We start from the raw sequence: 23,898 nt of genomic DNA, 5'->3' as shown, positions 1-23,898 counted from the left end.
TGCTCCCTACCACCCCCACATTTTTTAATAGCCTTCTGCTGTAACCCTTTCACAATATGCTCTTATGGCAAGTGCAGCTATACCTGCAGTATGGAGCTTACTGCTGAATGCTATTCCTTTGAAAGTCGGACTATCTATATATAGCTATAGATATTGAAAGAGAGAATGGTTATTGCTTTGTTCAACTGAGGTGTCTTAGGGTACGTCTAGACTACATGCCTCTGGTGTCAGAGGCATGTAGATTAGGCTACCGGACATAGTAAAATGAAGCGGCGATTTAAATCATCGCCGCTTCATTTAAATTTACATGGCTGCCGCGCTGAGCCGACAAACAGCTGATCAGCTGTTTGTCGGCTCAGCGCGGCAGCCATGTAAATTTAAATGAAGCGGCGATGATTTAAATCGCCGCTTCATTTTACTATGTCCGGTAGCCTAATCTACATGCCTCTGTCACCAGAGGCATGTAGTCTAGATGTAACCTTACTGTCCTGTCAATTAATCTAAGTCGTTATAGTTCTCTTCAAAATTTTGCTCTAGGCTTTATTATGTGGGACTTGATATCAATACTTATGTCTTCACCTTTGGATGTGGTGCTCCTAGTCCTTGCTCTTGTGATAGTTTATAAATTTTAGAGTTGTTGGCAACTGTAGTGAAGTATACATTAGTAATCAGTCCAGATAATCTGGGCTTTCTTTTGAGGAAGGGGATTGATACCATGGAGTTTTCCTTAGCCTAAGAAAAGCAAACTGCTCACCAGTTTAACCCACATCAGAATACCCCAAATGGTTAATTGAAAGCTGATGTCTAGGTGAAACTTGGTAAAATTGTTTAAAGAAGAAAAAAGTTCAAGAAAGGCATATGCACTTGGTTAATAAGTTGCACTCTGTCTTTGTGCATCTGACAAAGTGAGGTCCAGCCCAAATACATTTATGTCCAAATGCCCCTGGAGCCCAAATGTTAGTCTTTAAGGTGCCATAGGAGTCCTCATTGTTTGCACAATTAAAATTTGTTAACATACCTGCAGTTACATTACATACTCCACAAGAAAAACTTAGCTCCACTCATCGGCTAATTTTAGTACAGCTGAAAGAAGAAAATTGATATGGGAGGAAATTTCAAACATGAGGGAGAGGCCAGAGGCAGAGGAAGCTAGGTTTTAAAGGGAAACTGCATGTGAGTGCAGCTGGAAATTTAGGGTAGTGTGACTGAGTCTTTCTGATGTTTTATTTACCAGCAGTAATGAATCATTGTTTCAAAACTACATATTTGAGTTCAGGGAATAAATATTTCTGAAATGCACAGACTAGTCATGTACTTTGGATAATTCATATTCTGTCCAATTCTTCTATAATTTCAGTTAATTTATGTAGTCACTTCCTGTGGTAATCTCCCATGCACTGTTTTCATACCTGCCACATTGTACTCACAAAGTTAGGTCAAGTAATTCTTGTATATACTTCTAAAACATTTTTAGATTAAACTTGTTAACGTGTTAACTTTCCCTGAGCCAGCATACAAGTTGAAAAGTTTTCAACTGTCTTTCATTTGAGATTTAAATTCTAAAACCTGAAAGATGACTATTTTAAATAATAATAATGTCAGTTCCGATCCATAGCAGATAAATGGAGCTAATTGGTTTATCTCTTAGCCCCCAACTGTCTGGCATGCTGAAACATACAAATATCTCCTACACAGCTCTTCCTTTACAACTTCTTTGATGCAGTTGTACATTGTCAGTATAAATGTTTGTGGCACACTGAACTTGAATGAAGCTGGAGCAGATTTTCCAGTCTGCTGCACCATAGTGCTGTAAAAACAAACCTCTTGCTGCAGAATATAGAGCAGCACAAAGTATGTGAATCTTGTATAACCCAAGGAATTCTGAGTAGTCAGATTTCTGTTAAGCATTGTTTACTCCAATCTGGTCTGAATCTGTAAAATCCCAGTTCAGACTTTACGGCTTGTTTCAGTATTTGCACTGGGGGGGGGAGGGGAGGGGGGGAGGGGAGGGGAGCGTGTGTGTGTGTGCGTGAAAGCCCTATAAAATAAATATACTTAAACAGCAATGCATGTAAATGTTGCACATGAAATACTTCATTTTGAATTTGGTATCAATAAACTACAGTGGGTTGGAGCTTTCGAAATGCTTTGACAGATATATACTCTGAATTTTCATGAAAGTCTAGGATATTTCTCATTTATATGGACAGACAGTACAGGTTGTACTTCTCTAGTTCCACGCTCTCTGGTCCGGCAACAACTGTGGTCTGGCATGATTTTAGACAGACAGATGTCCACTTATGTGTCTGGCCAACTTGCTTGCAGTCCCATAAAGTTTGTTTACGTCTACCAGTCCTGGCGCTCAGTGTTCTATGCTTTTATTTAGCTCTCATTTACCCCTAAATGTCTTCAAAGAGACCAGCAAGCAGTGGAAGTGTTGGTAATACTGCTAGACCCGTAGTCTTCAACCACTTCTGAAGCAGTAGTGGGCAAAGAGGCCTCCGTGGGATGGATCAGGCCCCCCAGTGAGGGTGGATCTGGCCTGTGGATGCCCTGACACTCCCTGGTCCCCAGGCCAATCAAGGCTTTGAGACAGGAGGAACGTGTGAAGTCTTTTGCTCCCTGACCCTGCCCTGCAAGTGCAGTATGTCCCTTTCAGGGTGGGGGCAGGTAGGAAGAGACTTTGTGCACTTCTCCTGCCCCCAAGCACTGATTGGCCTGAGGTTGGGACAGCTCGCTATGGAGTCTGGCATTATGATCCGATCAGTGACTGGAGTTGACCTTTTGGTACTGAATGAAAAAAGATACATTGGGTGAGAAGAGGCCATGATGGGGCATCAGCCCTGGGAGAAGGTGGAGAGCAAAGCCCACAGCTGTGGCAGATAGTAGCCAATTAAGGCCCAGTTGGGACTACATAAATAAGGACTCCAGGAGGATGGAAGAGAGTTTTGCTCTTGCTAGGGAGGAAGAAGGACCTGGCTGCCAGGGAAGTTGGGAGCTTCCTAGGACAGAGCAGTGCTAGGGTGCTCAGGTCTGGCCTCACTCCCAGGCTGCAGGGCCTGAAGCAAGGCCTCAGGATTCTAGAGCTGGCTGTTCTCTCTAGGCAGGAGAAGGGTGGGAGTAAAGACTTCACATGCTCCCTCACCCCCAAGCCAATCAGGGTCTGTGCGAGCAGGAGCACAGAAGTGTCCTGCCCTCCCCACTTCTGCCCGATGCCTTGCCCCTTCCAGGGCTGTCCGTGGCCACTTCAAAAATTAGTGAAGTGGCCTCCTGTCTAAATTTATTGCCCACCCCTGTACTATAATGAACTAGCCACACTCAACTGGCCAAATAGCCACAGCTGGCTAGTAGCTAGCGTGTTGGACACCACGGTGCTAGACAATATTGACCTCCTGTGGTTTAGCAAATTCTCTAGTTCGGCACTGGTCAGATGCTGAGAGTGCTGGGCTAAAGCAGTTCAACCTATATTAAGAGTGTAAAATAGTTTCAGCAACCACTCCTGTCCTTGAATTACCTTGCTGATTTTTACTGTTATATAGTTAATATAAGCTAAAGCCAATATTTGATCTGAATGATGTTGGGAGGCAAATACACTTGTTAATACAGTATATCTAAACTGCCCTTTCTTGCTTAGTTTGACTGTGAGGATCAAGGTTGGTTCTTTCCTTGTCACATGCCACCATCAATATTAAAAGTTCTGCAGGGCAAATTCTGCCCTTCATGGGTTTTCGGAAAGATAACTGACTCCGTAATTGAGACTTAACAAACAACTGTAATGCAAGAAAAGGAACAGAATTTTCCTAAGTTGTGTTGACTCTGCAGAGCTAATAGGAGCAGCTGAATGAATAAATAGGGTACAGATGTGTAGAATAAACGCTTTCCCATACACACGTCATAATAAAACCTCACTCTGGTAGTGCACCTAATTATCAAATATAGTCTTTTCATATAAATGCTTCCTGTTATCGCACCTTCTCTCCCAGTTGGATTCTATGATGTCAATTCAACATTAGGATACATCAGTTGTTTGTATGGTAACATGAACACATGATAACGATTTTTCTGTGGGATTAATCAGGAAGAGAAATGAGCCTACTAGTGAACTTTCATCTGGTATTTATCAGTATCCACTGGAATTCGAAAAGATGACAGTTGCTTTTTCATTAAATATTAGTTTTTTCCCCAAAATTATTAGTCAGAAATACAATGTAATTTTTTTAAAAATCTGCTACCAACAGGAGTTCTGCCAAAATGGGTGCTTGTACATGGCACTTCCTATGTATCTTTCAAAAGTTTCTGTATCAGACATTATTAATAAACATAAATGGCTATGTATTATCTATTAATATTTAAATAGAAGTGTTAAGATGTGAAAACAGCTGCACATGCTTTTGTTTTTGTCACACATTGCCATCACAATTCTTTGTGGAAACAAACTTCAGTTTCACAAATTACATTTAGATTCACATTTCTGAATACATTTTTTATTTGAGAGCAAGAAGTTTCTTCAAGTAAGTAGTTGACACGTTAAAAGTTCGCTCAAGTTTCTAGAACCCTGTTTTATTTTCCTATTTTGGGGAAAAACTGGGAAATTTGCCATACTTTCTCTTGTTCCTAAAATAAGACTGTTGAGCTTTTAATGCTCTTAAAAGGGTCTAAAGATCATGTTGGTGCCAAAGAGTAAAAACGACCAGACTCTTCCTTTTAAAAATTATTGTCCTTCAATTATGCCAATTTTAAAAAATGGTTTTAAGTTGTTTTATTTCCCCCTTAGGAGGACCCAAATGACATTGATGCACTAAAAAAGAAAGACCCTCGCAGTAACAATGGGGAAGACAAAGCACAAAGTGTGGAGACCCTGCCTCCAGGTATAGTAATACTGTTTGTTAAAGCAAAAAACTGAAAACTATGAAAATGAGAGCCAGTTAACTTTTTCCAATACAGGTTTTTACCCAGCAAGTGAGAGGAGAATTAAGCAAAATGTGGATTTGCTTTAATTCTGAAAACTTCAGGTTTCTGAACTCTAGCCCACCTTGTGAGTAAAAATACCCTTTTTTGCTGAGGCTTGGTTTGAAAACATTCTACCTACATTTGATCTGTGCTTGCTTGTGCAGATTCAGTTGTTGGAAGTGGCTCTTGTAAATTTCTCCCCCACTGTTGGGACTGGCTGGTGGTACACTCCCCAGTGGAATGTGATAATTAACACCCCAATGTTGAACCTTCAATCAGAAACAGGTAATTTTAGCTTCAAATTGAAATAAAATAGGCTTTTGTGAGAAACTACATGTTTCTCTTGTGTAATGGTCTAAGCTCATGAGTGGAGCTATAAGCTTTGTGCTCCAAAGCACTCCAAACATCTACCATTCATATCTGACCTTCTCTAGCATATCATGGATGAAAAAGGCAAGGAGTCTTACGTCTTTGTCACAGAGGTACAGGGACATTTCCTGAGATACAGGCTAGGAAAGCTCCAAGTGACTTTGATAAATATGTATTCTTGTTAAGACTCCTGTTGCTACAAAACTGCTGTTTTGCAGCAATGATAAATATGCATAGCTAGAATAAAAGCACCAAGGAGTGTAAAACAAAAAAAAACCAAAAAAACAAAAAACAAAAAACCCCCACCCTAATCACTTATTAAAATTTGTTTCTGATACCTAACTCTCTATTTGAAGGACAAGTGTGTCTTGCAAAGGAAATGATGTTCTACCAAATGGTTTTATAGCATGTTTTTCTCATTCATCTTCTATACAAATCCAGATGCTTGGCCAGGAGAAATTATAACCTACGCATCTGGAATAGAATAGATGATCTTGAAGAAAATTAACAAACAAGGAGACTTTTCCTCTTTAGTTTAAGCAGGATTTGCTATAATTTTAAGCATGTTTTGTTCTGTAATCATAAAATCTGACGCAGCATAAGCTATTTAAATTAATGGTTTTCCCCCCTCTAGTGTTTGGCCCAGTTTCTGACATTTTTTGGAGAGTGGGAAATAGAAGTGTTACAGACATTTGCTTTTTATTAGAAATTTGATTCTAACCATTTTCCAGTTTATCCATGTGAGTAAACATGTTGGTAATTCTGTTTTTGGTTTCTAGCAGTCACTTTTCTGTGCAGTTTTTTTTTTCCTTAACAGCCTCTATGCAAATATTTCTATCTCTAATTTTTGCTGTAGTTGTAGCTTTTCTTGTGTGTTTTTAGCTGCATCTCTTCATTTGTAGGGACTTGACTACATAGCCCTGGTTTAGAGTGGTGGTGTGGGGCATACCCACCTGAGTAGTGCAGAGGGGGCAGGGAATGAGAGCAATCCTCTCCTGACCCCAGCCTTGCTCCCCTGCTTTCTGCCTCTAGTGGTGGGGAGTATTGATACATCTCATTCAGTGTTCCCTCTAAGATTTTCAATCCATGAGCTGAGTGAGTTTTGTCTTGTGCACCAATATTGATGTCACGTGCGCTTGTTCAGATTTGTGCCACTGTGGTTGTTACTAACAAAATTGTGTGTGTGCCCCACCCTGCACTTCCAGCATCTCCTGCCATACTGCATCCTGCCCAGGACCCTCAACCCCCTTTGCTCAGCAACACCCATGCCCGGTTACCCCTCATCCTCTGGCTATGGCACGCTGGGCGTGGGCCCAGTTTGCTCAGCCCTAAGGCCGGCCCTGTGACAGGGAAGCCACGTGGCATATGAGTCCAGCCCGGCCCCAGTTGTTCGCCACCCACCATGCTAGGAATTGCCCTAAATTGTGAATAACAGATCTAAATCCAGCAGGAAAGATTAGATGGCATCAACTCTTGGGGGAGGAGTGGACGACTTTTTTTTTTTTTTTTGTATTACTACAATAGCACTAGCAAGTACACTGTATAGTGAGTGCAGCCCCAATTCTGATGTATGATCCAGTTAAGACAAGCCATCCTACTTTGCATATTCAACAACCTTAGCTATTTCACTTGGGCATTCACTGCATTGCTTCCCTGGACTCATGGTTAGAGAGGCACTAGGCTTCTTCAGAAATGATGAAAGGAAAAAGCAAAGAGAAGTAACAGAATTGTCATAAGTGTGTGTTTTGTTTGGACATTGCAGGAGGTTAGAAAATCTCCCCCTCTGTTTCGTTATAATATGCAAAGCCAGAACACCACCAAGCTGTTACCCAAAAATTCCCAGTGAAGACCACCCAGGGTTACACTAGTATGGCTTTATTAAGGAATTAATATGCAGAGGATAGAGCGGCCCCTAAAGGTTTAAACTAAAGAGGAGCCAGCATCTGGAGGGTCTGTCTGCTGATCATGGCCGGGGAGCTGTTCAGGAAAAGAAAGGGAGCTTCTCCGAAAGAGAGGGGCTTCTGCCACATGCTCTCTCCTTTTATTGCTTCTCTACAACTGCTGTGACTCATCCACCTTCATCATCAGGAAGCATGCCCAGACTTCCCTTGATCCAGTAGAGCAGCAGTCTCCTTAATTGGTCTAACTCATCACCTGGCTCCACATGCTCAGCCTTGTAGTTTCTAATCCCACAGGCACACAAATTCATATCTCAGGGAGAATGCAGTTTAGAGCAAGATACAAGCAAAGTGGCCGAGAGTTACAAAGATTACCAAGTTGCAAGGCTCAACAATCACCAAGCTTACAATAGGTTTCTGAACTTATAAAGCAAAGTTGCAAGTTTATACAGATTGCGGAGTTTAAAAGGCAATGCTGCTGAAACAATTACAGAGCTTCAGAGAATCATTTACAAATCATCAGTAATAAAGTGATTTAGAACAATGTTTCTCAACCTTTTTTTTTAAAGTACCTACAGTTCTTAAGTATCGGAGGGGGAGCCATGTTAGTCTGAATCTGCAAAAGTGGCGAGGAGTCGTGTGGCACCTTATAGACTAACCGAAGTGTTGGAGCATAAGCTTTTGTGTGCAAAGACCCATTTTGTCAGACGAAGTGGGTCTTTGCCCACGAAAGCTTATGCTCCAACACTTCGGTTAATCTATAAGGTGCCACAGGACTCCTCGCCGCTTCTACAGTTCAGACACACAGTTTCTCCTCCCCCCCCCCCCCCACCATTGCAGCACGTTTGTTTAAACAACTTAATCGTAGCCAGACGGGCAATGACATTTTTGGGTGTAAAAAGTACAAAAATAATACAGTGCTGTAAAACTTAAAACAAAAATGCAGTTTTCTCCAAATTTCAGTTGTTGACGTACCCCCCCCCCCCCCCCCCCAAGACTTCTCTCGAGTACCCAAAAGCAAACAATTCCGCTGTGTAGGTAAGATAGAAAATATGGCAAAAGACCAGCTTGGCTTAACAAGGAGATCTTGCATGATCTCAAAATAAAAAAGGAATCTCATAAAAAATGGAAACTAGGACAAATAACAAAGGATGAATATAGGCAAGCAACACGGGAATGCAGGGGCAAGATTAGAAAGGCAAAGGCGCAAAATGAGATCAAACTAGCTACAGGCATAAAGGGAAACAAGAAGACCTTTTATAAATACATTAAAAGCAAGCGGAAGACCAAGGACAGGGTAGGCCCACTGCTTAGTGAGGAGGGAGAAGCAGTAACAGGAAACTTGGAAATGGCAGAGATGCTCAATGACTTCTTTGTTTTGGTCTTCACCGAGAAGTCTGGAGGTGTGCCTAACGTAGTGAATACAAGCAGAGAGAGGGTAAGTTTAGAAGATAGGATACACAAAGAACAAGTTAAAAATCACTTAGGAAAGTTAGATGTCAGCAAGTCACCAGGTCCTGATGAAATGCATCCCAGGATACTCAAGGAGCTGATAGAGGAGGTATCTGAGCCTTTAGCTATGATCTTTGAAAAATCATCGCAGACATGGGAGATTCCAGAAGACTGGAAAAGGGCAAATATTGTGCCCATCTATAAAAAGGGGAATAAGAACAACCCAGGAAACTACAGACCGGTCAGTTTAACGTCTGTCCCAGGGAAGGTAATGGAGCAGGTAATTAAGGAAATCATATGCAAACACTTGGAAGGTAATAGTGATAGGGAATAGCCAGCATGGGTTTGTGAAGAACAAGTCATGCCAAACTAATCTGATAGCTTTCTTTGATAAGATAACGAGCCTTGTGGATAAGGGAGAAGCGGTGGGTGTCATATACCTAGACTTTAGTAAGGCATTTGATACGGTCTCGCATGATATTCTTATTGATAAACTAGGCAAATATAACTTAGATAGGGCCACAATAAGGTGGGTGCATAATTGGCTGGATAACCGTAGGATGCTCTCCCTGCCTTCCCTCCTCTACAAAAAGTTCCCATCGTCACCTGCTCGCTTCAGGGCTGGCCGGCGGGGCCAGCTGCTCTTCACACATCCCACCTTCCACTGTGGCTTTTTTGCCACCTTGCTTGAAGCAGCTACTCTCACACTGTATCCTCTCGCTGTTCCATGCTGCAGCCACATCCTGTGGGGAGGTTGCCCTGGTTGTAGAACCAGTGCTGGCCACTTTTGGGGGGCTGGAGAGCCCAGGTGAGCTCCTCTTTGGGCACTGTGCTGCAGAGCAGTCCCGCAGACACCTGTGGAGCCTATGGTGAGCTCTGTCTGTCCCATGAGGGGAGCCAGGGCTCAATATTTCCCTAGCAGGGGCAGGTGCACTATGCGCCTTGGGCTCCACCCAGCTGCTACCGTTGAGGCTGCTCTGGTCATGTCCCCCATGGTGTTCTCTGAGCACGTGTCTGACAGGAGTGGTAGGAACTGCCCTGACCTGGGTTGCCTCTGCAGGAGGCTGGTTCGAGCCCCAGCTGCAGAGCCCCTGCTCCAGCCCAACAGTCTCAGCTCAGCCCCTGCGCAGGGACTCGAGCTGCACCAGCAGAATTGAGCCCTGCCATGCAGCCCACCCTGACCACAGCTACAGCACTGGCAAAGGGTTGAAGTTAGGGCCAGGCCCACAAAGTGGTTGCCCAGCTGCTCCTGGGGTGGGGCTGCCACCTGTCTCTTAGCCCTGCTCTGGAGCAGCTGAGCAGCCAGTGCATGGGCCCTGCTGAGCAGGTGAGTAGGCCTCAAATTCTTGGTGTATGCCCATGCAGGCGCACACTTTAGGGGGAACTATGATCCCATTACTGGGACGGTGGGGCACAAGAGAAAGTTTGGGCACCATTGGTTTAGGAGGGTTCTAGGCGTACATCAAATGCCTTAGGCTTTCTTTTTAAATAGGGGAGACCTTTTCATTGGTCATAGGGAGCAGTCACAGTTGTTGGGAGTGGTATGGGAAAGACATGGAAAAGGAGGATTTAGAGGTTTCTTCTAAAGATACAGGTGGAGAAGTGAGGAGCCTGGAGCATATGAAGCCAGGAATGAGACCAGCTGCCAGTCTTTTCTACCTGTTAAAGTAAGAACGAGGAATAAGACTTAACATGCTCTTGCAGAATACACCATACTCTGATTACAATGTTCAAATAATATATTGTTACAGGATTATACTCTTAAAATATTGTGCTTTTAATAGGGGAATACACAATCAAGGGATCTCTAATCCAGACCTCTAAATTTTTCAGAGGGGTAGGCGAGTTAGTCTAACAAGAAATATTTAAAAAACAACAAACAGACTAGTAGCACATTAAAGACTAACAAAACATGTAGATGGTATCACGAGCGTCCACAAAAGCTCATGATAACATTACATGTTTTGTTAGACTTGTAGAACCTTAAAAACTATTCGTTGTGTGTTAAGTTTTTTCCTGCAAATTTTGTGCAACATTTTAAATCCAAGTGGTTAGGTTTTAGGTGACTGGCTTTTTCCTTCTCTTGGCTCATATTCCCTTCCTGCTTTCTCATTCGATGTTTAGGAAAGCTACTGCTTGTTTCAGCCTTTTGCGACATGTTTTCAGACCTCCAAGGAAAGCAAGGAATTGTTTATGAAAGCTGAGTGCACTAATGTTTTAAAAGGTAGAACTTGAGTCAGTCTTTATACAAAGTTACTGACTTTTTAAAAGTAAATTGACGTTTTACTATCAAAAATTCTATTCTCAGTGCTGTGTAGATCCTGAAACGTGATACAGCACTGCAGAGAGCTAATTTCCCATACTCTGAAGTGGTGGTGTCTGCTTCAACAGGGGTAAAGCAAAACTCTGACTGCTTGTCTTGACAGCTAACTAAAGAAAATGATTTATTTTCAGCTTTTAGAATTTTATATTCCCCACTCATATGTATCTGGATCAATCTTCAATTTTATTAAATTAAAAAATTGTAATTATACTTTTAATTAAGTGTTGCAGTTCCCCTGCTGAGTAAAGGAGCAATTAATGACACTGTTGAACCTGATGTTACAATTTTTATAAAGGACTTATGAAATAATACTAAGTCTCAGAGGCTAAAATTAATCAAGGAACCTATTTTAATTACTTGCTTTCATTTTTTTCCCTGGCTTTCTTCATAGTATAGGTTACCCCATTTTAGATTAGAGTAACATCACAAATATTTTTCAATGGTCCTTCTTGGAGAGGAATTAAATGTTACTGCACCGGTGACATGACATTCCAGTTCTCTTCCCCCTTTTGTTTCTTTGGTAAGACACAATCTAGCAGTTATTGATACCCACAAAAGTCAAGAGAATTGTACAGTATATCCAACTGGTCCTGACTTATGTTTTGTGATTAAAAACTAGTCCAAAAAGTGAGCTCCTGATCCCCCGTATCACCTCTGGCTGCTGCTTGGGTTGGGGATCTCTTGAGTAGTTCACCTGCTATTTTTTCCAGACTCATTTACATAGCCCAGCTATTGCTCCAGCTGATACCTGAGTTCCACTCAAGTAGACTTCTTGATGTCCATCTCACAGAACTACACCTACCACTGGAGTTTAACCTGTTCCCTTTGTCCGCATGCAAATTCATTTGCTCTGTCATCTCTTCTGTACCAGTTTAACTTATTCTGTGGCCCATTTCCTTCTCATTCTTTTTCTTCCAAGTTAATTCTGTAGGTCAGGAATGGCCAAAGCAGGACATGTTCAGCTTCCCTTTCTGTCCCTGGTCAAACCTAGAACAGGAGCTTTAGAGTCAGCTATGGCAATATTAGATCCAGGTGATCAGCCTTCAAATGTTGGGCATCCACATAGCCAGCCTTGGGATTTTACATTATGCATCCATGGTGATTCCAGATGCCACAAGGAGACTACTCAATGAGCCAAGAACACAAGGATTCCTCCCCCCCCCCCCCCCAGTCTCCCAACTGTCTTATTACTGCAGGCTTTTTTTTATGCTGGCACTCAGGTTTTAGCCCTAAGTCTTAAGCTTCAATGTGACATTATCAGTAATTAGGAATATGATTCTATTATTTTCAGACCTGTTACATAAGACTGCCAGTTCTGAAACTTAATTTGGTCTTACATGAATCAGAACCACCATTTTGGGGGACATTTTTATTATTTTAAAAGCAAGTGTCTTACAAGCTAACCCAAACCTACACTGTCGCATCAAATGTATAGTAGCCCAATGTCTGTGACTCTGTAACACTGAAATGCTGGCTGTTCCCTCTGGGTGGCGCTGTTGCCTGAAATGCTGGCTGTTCCCTCTGGGCTACCCTGCTGCATGGGGAGTGCAGGACCCACACGGCTTCTTGCGCTGCTTCCACCCCTGCAGCGGCCTGGCTGAGCGGCACAGAAGTCAGCCGAGCACCATGGTGGGAGGCGACATGTGGCATGGAAGCGGCTCCAAGTGTGGGGGGGGGGGGGGGGGGAGAAGAGAGAGAATTGGCTAGTATATGAGAGATTCTCTGAAACAATACAAAGTGTAGGAATTTTTTTTTTATCAGTATCACAAAGGTAAAATATAAGCTAAGTATTTACTGCATTTGTATCTGTCTTTTAATGCGCTTGGACAGTTGGAAACAGAGCCAGCTCTCCAACCCACCAATAAATGCTCACTCATAGTTCTGAAAAAGAGATCTGCAGCTTGTATACTGGGGCACAAAGCAGGTAATGTACAAATACATGTTCAGTTGCTGGAAAAGGCCAGTTAAGAGCCATTTTTCTTAGAACTGTATTAGTAAACTGTCAAACACTATCTTCTTTGCCGCTTCAAAGGCAATATCCTTGTTTTTGCTGAGCACCACTTCAATTTCCTTCTGTGCAGTTACAATTTACAATAGTTCACTTGAGCTGTTGTAATTTATAACCATGCAGTGCCACAGGAGCTGTTCTAGCTGATGTAAACCTATCTAATGAGAACATGTGAATTGCTTCTTCCAACTGCTGCCATACCATTTCACTGTGGGCACACGTTCCACAGTTGTCAGCACAAATCTAGGAAGCAGGGGTTGGTGGGAATACCATTTCAGCATTGGAGAGGTGCTGTAACAACTTTGAAAGTGTCATAGAAATTAACATTTTTAATGTATACAGTAGTATTTTGAAAAAATAAATGTCAGTATTACATTAAAGTCTTTATTTTTGAAACCAGAAAAGTGAATGCATTGCACTTAATAAAATGGAAAACAAACATGCACTGAATAACAGAAGTTACTGTAATCCAGTATGAATCAGGAGTATTATAGTTTTGGGGTAAATTAATGCTTGGCATCTCTGTATTCTGCTCAAGGAAAGCTGTCTCAGGCCTCTTGCCATCAACATCCGCTGGGTAGGGGACACATGTTTCTCTCCCTCCTAACTCAGGGGTTTTGACTTGCAGCTCCCTTGCATGTCATTGTTTTTATCTCCATGGGTCTGAGTCCAGCACCTGCACGCTACTTTCTTTTCTAGGACTTTGCACACTATGCAGATTGACAACAGTAAAGGTCTATCTGAATGTCTGACCAATCTCTGGCTGTCCAGAGTTATTGTTCCTGTGAATGTCTGCTATAATAGTATACCCTTGATGCAGAGCAGCAGGTTATGTTTAAAGCATCCTAAGGTATACTTGCCTAAGAACTTTTGTTAGCGTCTCTGGGGCGCGCCAAGGGAGTGACACTCTCTGCCAATCTGTCGCTTACCGAACTTGCTCAAAAATAACTCTGAAATGATAGTTCCCCGTGTTTCTTTTGAAAAATTGTCAGTGAAGCATATCACTGTTTTTACCTTAATTCTGTACTGTAATGTTAAAACAAGCAGGCTTGAGAGAGAGCATATGTCCCCAAAAGCATGGCAACCACTGTATTACCAGGGATCACATAGCTATGTGCTCTCCAGTAGAGTTAAACTGCTGATGACAGGACATAAAAGTTACGGTGTTCCAACTAGGTCATGTATTTCATATTGGAAAATGGTCAAGTGTCCTCATTATGAGTAGCATTTGGATGTTTTACAACACAATTTTTAAAATTTACTTGTAACCACGTTTCTGAGGAACACATCTTTTGGAGCATAGAGATTAAAAGTAATGATTTCTAAGATAATTGTGCCAAATTAAACCCCAGTGGTTTGGTTTAGTGAAGTTAATTGAAATCTAAACTGGAACAATTAAATGCATCTTTCTTGGGGTGTAAATCTGTGTTTGACTCATCAGCTGCCTGATGTGGAATATCCTTAAAAGTGGAACATATGGTTCCTGAGGTTAATACTTATAACCGAGGAAAGCAGTGTGGTGTAGTGGGGACATTATGAATTCAGTTCCTACTGAAACTCTACACTAGTAAATTGTGTGGCTCAGAGCAAGTCACTTTGTACATCAGTGTAAGCCAGATGTAAAAGAGGTGTATTGCCTGCCTCAAGGGAATGTTAAGGCTTCATTTATTTTTAAAGTACTTTGATCTGGTAAAAGTGAAAACTTTTTCAGACATTTGAAAACTAGAGCTTATTGCTTCAGATCTGTGATGTGAATATTTAACTCTGGGTTTCTCCTTTTCAGGAAAAGTTCGATGGCAAGATTTTGATCAAGATAACTATGTTGGTGTTACTATGGTCCGCTCTGGTCAGGACCCATATGCTCGTAATAAATTCAATCAAGTAGAAAGTGACAAACTGCGAATGGACAGAAACATACCTGATACCAGGCATGATCAGTAAGTGCCAACTCAGCAGTTGTTGAGTTAATCAGCTGTTCTTAATCTATGGCTGCATATGGATCTTCTGTACGCTGTACAGTTGTGTCTAAACTTCCAAAAATGTGAATTTCCTGGCTCAAGCAGCTGGCTGATGATTTGAGCTTTAGAAATGATAAAAAAATGCTTAAGCTTGCTTGAGCTCTGTCTTTTGTATGGTTTCCACTGTTCTTATCAGTTGAATTCACAGTTGAACTGGTGAATTACAGATCTGTTTTTGTTGGTGTTCGTTTTGTAGTGTCTATATTTCTAGTACTTTGCTGTTATTGGATCCCACGCAGAATAAGCAAGATGCCAAAAACTGTAGCACTTCTGTTGCAGGTTGCCGGTGCAGGAAGAGTCATGAACTGTCTGAAGCTCAAATTCCATCCTGAGTACCTGGGTTGTGCATCATGGAATTCCTTCAGAACTGGGGGTTGATAGAATCCACATGTGTATGCCCACTTCTGCTCTTTGGGTAGTATTCCCCACTCAGGCTTTGTTAGCTGTATACCTGGGGTGAATATTCAATGGATTCATGAAGTAGTGGGACAGCTGCGTATCAGTGCACAGGAATACTACAGGGCTTCATGACCTGCTGAGAGTCTACATCCTCTGGCCAGTCCGCTTCCCTGTATGCTGCCCATCTTCAGATGAGTTAGTGTAATGAAGAGGGCACACCATTTGCCCCAAGAGGTGTGAACTGCCTCAATTTCTATTCATTGGGTGTGAATGCTGAAGCCTATAGAAATGCCTAGACTATGGGGACAATACTGGCATATCAGCACCATAGCTATGCTGGCATAACCCCATAAGGCTCTCCTACAGCAATGAAAGGGGTGGTTCTGTCATTGTGGGAGAATCATCTGCTGAAATGATGGTAGCTGGGTCAACGGAAGCAATTTTCTGTCTGTCTAGCTGCATCTATGCTGGAGGTTAGGCTATGTCAGTCACAGAGTATGGATTTTTCTCACGTCTTTGATTGATGTCAGTAAATTGATCTAAAATTTAAGTTCTAAGCCAGTCCCTTCTGTCTCTACCTGTATCTGTTCAAAACAACTGCGATCCATTTCTGATGGTGGTAGTCAGCAGCAAGTTTCCTCTGAATTGTTATTAAAAGTGGCTAGTTCAGCTAGGATAACACCACTTTCATTATCAGTTTAGATGGGCTTTTTGGAACATCATGTTAACAATTGATCAAAACGTAGATGGAGTGGGGGATATGGAGGGGACCAGCTATGTATCTGCTTCAGCTACAAGGATTGCATTATTCATAATCATAATGATACTTACAAAACATAATGCTCTTTTGTCTTACCTCAAAGTCACTGGCTAAGGATATGATTCTTCAGTTGTTAAAGGTTAGCTAGTTACATACTGTACATTTGTAGAAAAACCTTATTTTGAATATGTATATCAAAAAAGTGTGCATAGATCTCCAATTGTAAGGCTGTAAATTATGTTCAAAATTGAAAGTTTCTTCCAGAGTCCCTGGTCATAAACTTGCTTTGTATTTTCTCTTCAGTCTTTCCATAAAATGATCTTGGTATAGTGAAATGAAGCGATGCTATCTGGGTTCGGGGTTTGTCCTTTTTTATGTTGGTATTAAAAGTGAAGCTGTGGTATTGGTAGTGAATGGTATTTGTGTACATGATGGAAAAGCTGTGTCGTTTCTAAGAAATAAAGAGAACTTTAGCATTAAGATGGCTTTGTCTTTACTGTTTTCTTTTTTTCTGGACTTGAGCTTATAGGAAGAGAAAGTGAAGTGAGTAACAAATGAGTTACAACCTGCACTCCTTGGTAATTTACAACATTCTGGCTATTAGCTGGCCTGGAATCTCAGTGAATAGGACATTCTGACTCTATTTTAGCAATCATCTACAGTTTTATTCTCCCCAGGACATCGAAAGATTATTCTAAAAAGCAAAAAGGGATTTCTGTAAAAGGAGAAGTTGGCATTTAACACAGAATTCTGGAATGACAAGTGAGACAGAACTCAGCCTTTCTGATCCAGCTCCTATTCCCACTCATTGCTGTTAAATGGCCAGGAGAGAATGCTGGAGAACCCTTGCTGATGTCAGGGGCATCCGCAGAACACATTTTATAGATGGAATATAGAAATTCATTAGGCTGATGAATTGAGAGGCTAAACTTACATGAGCCCAACCAAAACTGATAAACACATTTCTCACTCCTCCTGCCATTGTGGGCTGTTCAATAAGATAGGATAGTTATAGCTTTACAATGATTTCCTTTTTCCTTATCTCTTAACTGCACTGAGTCCTACAAACATTTTAATGTTCTGTAGCTTTTTGGCTGAAGATGAGCCATGTAATGGGTTTGAGCTTCACCTATTAAAAAAAGAGGCCTCAAAAACAGTCCTTGTAGTAACTGTTAGAATGGCAGAATAATTGATGAGAACAGAAGTTGCCCTTTTGCCGCATCTGTCAGTTTGCCCCGCAAACTCTTGTAAGTCCATGTTATAAATGAAGTGGAGTTGCTTTACAGCTACTGACCTATTGTCTTGCAACTTAGACTTGGTCTACACTACAGTGCTAGGTCAACATAAGACAGTCTGTGTTAACTCCAGGGTGTACACAAGCTAGGGGGCAAGAAGGGGCACAAGCCCCAATAATTGTCAGACATAGAATTTCCCTGGTTCTGAGGCTATGGCAGGGGCACAGCACATGCCTAAGTGTATTAAGTATCAGGTAATTGACTAATCAAATAGTCAATACATTTTTGCATTGACTACTCGATTAGTTGATAGGGCGCCTCTGCCTTTGAAGTACAGCAGCAGCCCTAAGGCTGCTGCTGTACTTCAAAGGCGAAAGCACCAAAGCCCCGAGTCAGCTGCTGCTGCTGCTTTAAAATGCCGAGTGGAGCCCGATTCCAGGCTCCAAGTGACGCTGCTGCTTTGAAATGCATGAGGAGCCCTATTCCAGGTTCTTCATGGTATTTCAAAGTGACCGAGCTGCATGGAGCAGTTGACCCTGGGCTCCATGTGGTGCTGCTGCTTTGAAGTACCCTCTTCTATTCCCCTGTCCCCCCTGCTGCCTCTATCTGATAGAGGTAGCAGTGGGGGGAGGGAGGGAGGAAAGCGACTAGTCGACTATACTGTCAGCTGTCCGATAAGCATTTGCCTATCGGATAGTCAACTAGTCCCTCACACCCCTAGACATGCCCCTCCAAAAGCAGTGACATTTAAATTCCTGCAGACACCCCTGTGTTGAGCTTACTATGTCGGTGTCTATACTACAGTGCTTTTCCCACCATTTTAAGTCGCCCACTTCACTGACCTAATAACTGCACTTCCATGAGAGGCGTAGTGCTTTGGTTGATGTAGGGTGGTACAGCCGGTGTCTGTGTAAACACTGTGTTGTACTTCAATTGTCTCTTGGCTGGCAGCTCGAACCCCGCCTAGAGCTTATAGCTGGAGCCACCTGGTAGCAGGGCTGATGGCTTAGGCTGTGGCCCCTGAGGTTGCAGAGATCGCCAGCTATCATTGCCCCACAATGCCATACACAAGTCTGTAGAGCTGCTCCTGATGAAGCCAAACACCGAACGACGAAGGCATTTCATGGACGTGAACTGTGGTGGCTGTACATTGACCTTGAGCTATGTCGGCGTGAGCACTTTTGTCGGTAAAACGTATGTCATTCAGGGGTGTGGAAAATATAGAGCAGCTACACAGGATAAGTTACAGCAGTGCAGCTGTGCCTCGGTAGGATCTCCTATGCAGACACAGCCTAATTTAGGTTACATTATTTTTGTCATTTAGATAAGGCTTAGTCTTGGGTCTGGTTTTTGTGCTTTGTTATTACCGTAAATTAGTGTGTATAATCCACAGGTTATATACATTTTTACTAAACAGCACCTCCCCCCCCCCCCCCCCCCCTTTGGGTGGGGTATACAAGTTTTATTTTTACCCATTAGAATTAGGTCAGTTCCACTCCGCTGCAGGGAGGGCCTGACGAGCTTCCAGCGCGCTTGCTCTGTGCTCTCCGTTTCCCCGCCCGGAAGAGGGTGGGTTGCGCCTGGCTGCGGCTGCGGCTGCGGCTGCGTGGGGCCTGGACGCGAGTGTGGCTCCCCTCCCACAGGCCGGCCCGCTTGTCTACGCTGCACTCTCTGTTACCTCCTGGTATGTGCAATTACCATGAATTAGCCCATAGAACCCGTGCGCTATACATGTCCGTGGGTAATTTGTTTTTTGGGGTTTTTTTACACACCAAAGAAAAATTGCGGGTTATGCACGAGTGTGGGTTATATACCCTAAAACACAGTACTGTGAAAGCTCTTGAGACGCTCTATACTACTGTGGGCTGTCAACCAAAGTTATGCTACTTCAGCTATGTGAATAATATAGCTGAAATCGGCCTACTTAGGTTTGCTTACCATGTTATTTTCACCGTGGTAAGTTGACAGCTGATGCTTTCCCCTCGACTCTGCTTATTCCTCACGTTTTGGTGGAATACCAGAGTGGACAGGAGAGTGCTCAGTAGTCAATTTATCAAGTCTGTAGTAGATGCGATAAATTGATGCCTACTGAATCAATTGCTGTCAATTCAGCTCTTTGTGAAGGCATACGCTTAGAACAGGGGTGGGGAACACACAGAAAAATCAGTTGGGGGGCCACACACAAGTCAGAAGCAAAAATCCTCTCCAATCCTTCTCCATTTTCCTCCCTACTCCCCCGCCCCCCAAACCACCTCTCACTGAGGTGGCCCCTGACAGAAAAGGAAAGAAACACTTCCCGCATTACCCTCGCACTCCAGAGTCCTCAGGCTAGTAGATTTTGGGTGCTCCAGCCCTGCAGTGGGGTGGTGGTGGGTCTGGAGTACCAGCCTGAGTTCTCCAATGCTGGGGTGGAGCCCAGAACTTCAGGGGCCAGATCTAGGGAAGCCAGAGGCCACATCCAGCCCTGGGCCTCAGGTTCCCCACTCCTGCCTTAGAGTGCTTGGCTTAATACTAGTGGCTTTTCTCACTAGTGACACAACAGTTTGTTCCGCCTACCATCTTTGTTTTTGTTGTCTCTGGTGCTGATTGTAGACTGCCATTTTGGTATTAAGGCATGCCAGTTTCACCTCAGTATCTCATGCTGCTTCTGTACAATTGAGAACATTGATAGATGGTTGCAATGGTTTTCAGGTGAGGGTCCATGTCCCTTGCGGGGTCTGCAAGCTGTTTTTGGGGGGGGGGGGGGGGGAGTCTGCAAAATCCCAAGCCATACTGTGGGACCAAAGCTGGGAGCCCTAATTGCCTACCAGTGACCTATGGGGCAGATGCCTTGAGCTTCCTGTCTGTCTGGCATCTGAAGCCCCAAAGTCATACATTACTCACCTAGCAGGGCTAAACCTTTGACCCTTCCCTTGCTGCTGGGCCCTGGGATTTTTATAGCATATTGGGGAGAAGGGAGGGAGACTCTGAAAGAAAAATGTCGAGAACTCCTGTGCTAATGGATTTATTTGAGAGCCTGACTTGCTTGTCAGTTCATTGGAAAAGCAATCTAGTAGGGCTGTAAGATGTCTTGCACTGTTGGTGTATAGATGGGCTTGCTAACTAGAACAGATTGATGTGTTCTGAACAAAAGTTGCTTCCAATTGGAGTTCTCCAAGTTGCACAGAAGAGCACCCAACTGTGGGCAGTACTCTCCTTATCCAGTTCCCACAGGACTGCTTAACTGAAATTTCCATCTGAATGGAACAGAAGCCGGATGAATAGTAAACCCACAAACTTTTTGGTTGTCTTCCAAAGTGCTCCCTATTCCTTCCCTACTTGCTTACTTTGCCAAAAATACTTGAAACAGGAAGGGTATTTAAGAATTCGTACGTGGCCTGGGAACAGGTGACTTTCCCACACTTCTCAAAACACACTTTTTGCCTTTATTTACAAAGTAATAAATGTTTGCATTTCATTAGCACTTGGAGATCCCAACTGAAATTATAGTGTCATTGTGTTAAGTACTTTACAGGCATCTAGTAAGAATCGTTCTCTGCCCCAATACCCAATTTCAGCACAAGCCTTTTCCTCTTTTTTTTTTTTTAATGCTGTGAGGTTTACCTCCAAGTTCTGTTGAGCCCAAGATCTCTCAACCCATATTGTTGCACCTGTTAATGAACCATAAGGAATACAAGGTCAAGACCCTGCAGCATATAGACACATGCTGAGAGGAAGGGCCAAGAGACGGACATGCCATGCTGATACAGGAACTAATGGACCAATTTTTGACTGAAACCTAAAATCTGATCTCTTCTTCATTTGGAGTGTGAAATATCATGAAAAGCACAAGTAAGTTACTTTATTCTCGGTACAACTAGGCACATCTCTTCAATAATATATAAAATCCTTTTTTTAAAAATCTATGGAAGGAATATATCCTTAACAGTAAACTAAAATACAGACATAAGTTAGCTTGTTAACAGTTGATCTAATACACTTTCTGTCTACTATAATTAAACAGCTGTGAGAAAAAGGGGCCCTTCAAGCTTACTGTCTTTTAAAGGAAGTAATAATCAATGAGAGCACTATTTTTCAGAGTTGTGCATTAAATAAGTTGCTAAAATGGTGGTGTTTAACTCTAGACCAGTGTTTCTCAAACTGTGCTCTGTGGAGCCCCGGGGCAACGCGAGACATCTCCAGGGGCTCCACAAGGTTGACAAACTGGAAACATCGATAGGTACAACACATACAATCAGTGGACCGCTGGGGCTCTGCATAAATTTTTACGCATATAAAGGGCTCCCGAGCCCAAAAAGTTTGAGAACCACTGCTCTAGACTTTGCAAACTGTTTTTATCAAGTATCCAAAACTCTGTATTTATTTCAAATACATCTGCTTGGACACCCTTCTCTATATAGCTTTTATGTGTTAAAAAAAAATACTATGAAGGTTAAAATTGCTTAATTTCAGAATAACAGTTTGCGTACCACTTCCTGATTTCTGAAGACTTATGCTTTAAATGCAGTCTAAGCAATGTTGGTGCAATATTTACTCAAGATTAAAGCATTAGCCATCACAATTTGGGGTGCTTCAATAACTTGAGGAAAACAAAATGAAGCAATCCACCTGGCTTAATTTAATTCTTCACTAAATTATAATTAGTGCCAAAAACATAAATTGAGTCAATTATAACTGAGTTAAATACAGAAATGAAGGAATTAGGTTAGCTAAACAGGCAGAGCTTCAAAGATGGGAGGAATTGAGAGGGGCACCAGAAAGGCAGATGGAGACGGTGTTGCTGTCACCTTTTTGTTTAAAGGATTTGTAAAGACAGCATTCTGGAGTTTCCTCACAATGGTGATGGTCAAGCTGATTAGATACACAAGATTTTTTTCTAATATTAATCATTTTGGAAAGCAGGAAGAATCCAGTATTTGTTTCCTTTTCTGCTTGGAAAGTACTGAGGGATTTAACAATGCAGCTGCCTTAGTGCAGCCGTGCCACTGTTGTCCTTAGTGAAGATGCAACCTGTACTGACCAGAGTTTCTCCTGTCAAGTGCATGTACTCCACTTCCCTGAGAAGCATTTGCTATGTTAATGAGAAAAGCCTTCCTATCAACAGCACTGTCAACACTAGCATTTAGGTTGCTATAACTGAATTACTGAGGAGTATAGATTTCCACACCCCAGAACAACATGGTTATGCCAACATAAGTTTGTAATGTATACCAGGGCTCAGTAAAGCAGACGAACTAGCCTGTAGCTCATTGAGCAGTTATAAAGAGATGACCTTCTATTTACATTTGTCAGCTACAGTTTAATGTGTGAGAAATCTAATCCTGCATCTGTTTCGACCCTGCACACTCAAAAAAAAATCAGCCTTTATCTTGTTGTAATTTCAGTGAGCTTATTAGCAAATGTATTGAATTGTGATAGCTGGTGTACTCTAGCCAAGTCCAGAAGATATGTAGGATACTTTATTCTCAATTTTTCCATCTGCAAAATGGAGATATCATCTTTTTGTGAAGTGTTTTGAGCTCTGTTGATTGAAAAACTCTAGTGGAGCTAGTTTTCGTTGAGGGGGAATGGAAAGTGTCTCACAATGGCTTATGCTACCAAACTTGATATGTTGACTTTATGCAGGAAATACAGGACTGCTTGATCACTTTTCACTAAATCATACTAAAAAGCAAGGGTGGGGACACCTAAGGCCTGGGTGCAAGATGTGGCACCTGGCTTGCCTGGATCCAGCCCTCAGGATTCCCCCCAACATTGGGGAGCCCACACTGGTGCTCCACCCCTCCATCTATTCCTCTCCCCACCATGGGGTTGGAGCACAAAAAACTATTTAGCCTGGGTCCCTCAAAGCTCTGAGGTGCAAGGGGAATGTGGGGGCCACATCAGTGAGGATTTTTTTTAACTTGTGTGCAGCCCCCAACCGATTTTTCTGTGCGTCAGCAACTCCCAACACAAAAAATGTTCCCCATCCTTGCTATAAAGACAGCCGTAGTCCTGGGGAGAATTAGAAGAGGACAGGACCAATGAAAAAGATGTACCTGGGAAAAGATTGCTTGTGTGTTGTGCTTATCAGATGGAGATTGCATTAGAACAAAAATAAGTCTCTCTAAATGTAGTGTATTAGAGTATTTCTCAAAATGACATCCACTGACTGTTCTGTCCAGTTCCCATATTGTGTCAAAAGTTAAAGTGAATCTTTTTCTTTTAACTTGGACAAAAATAATCATGGCACCAACCCAGAAATAGAAAAGTGATTTGAAACCTTTGATAACAGCATCAGAAGAAGGAAGAAAAAGGCTTTTAAGATCTGAGTTTGTTTCACCGAGTATTGTGTTTCTGACTAAATTACAGGTGATTTTGGGTAAAAGTAGTATATTTTCTCTCAATGTTAATTCTTTTCTAAAACATTTAAAGGAAAAAATGTATGAGGATTTTTCTCTTTTACTTCCTAATTTTTTTTAACTAGACTGTTTAAACGGCTTTTAT

The 23,898-nt window shown here is 42.3% G+C and overlaps 1 protein-coding gene across 1 annotated transcript in view; it reads left to right on the top strand.

Annotated features, from left to right (window-relative positions):
- Positions 1 to 23,898, top strand: part of GALNT2 (polypeptide N-acetylgalactosaminyltransferase 2) — a 137,969-nt gene that overhangs the window by 58,426 nt on the left and 55,645 nt on the right. Inside the window, exons 2-3 of the mRNA XM_075924720.1 lie at positions 4,775 to 4,868; positions 14,784 to 14,937. Of these exons, the coding sequence (XP_075780835.1) occupies positions 4,775 to 4,868; positions 14,784 to 14,937 (248 nt within the window). The remainder of the gene's footprint in view (positions 1 to 4,774; positions 4,869 to 14,783; positions 14,938 to 23,898) is intronic.

The sequence above is a fragment of the Pelodiscus sinensis genome, chromosome 3 (assembly GCF_049634645.1).
Source record: "Pelodiscus sinensis isolate JC-2024 chromosome 3, ASM4963464v1, whole genome shotgun sequence".
NCBI lineage: Eukaryota > Metazoa > Chordata > Testudines > Trionychidae > Pelodiscus > Pelodiscus sinensis.
Note: the sequence above shows the minus strand (reverse complement) of the source record. Positions and strands in the feature narration are given on the sequence as shown.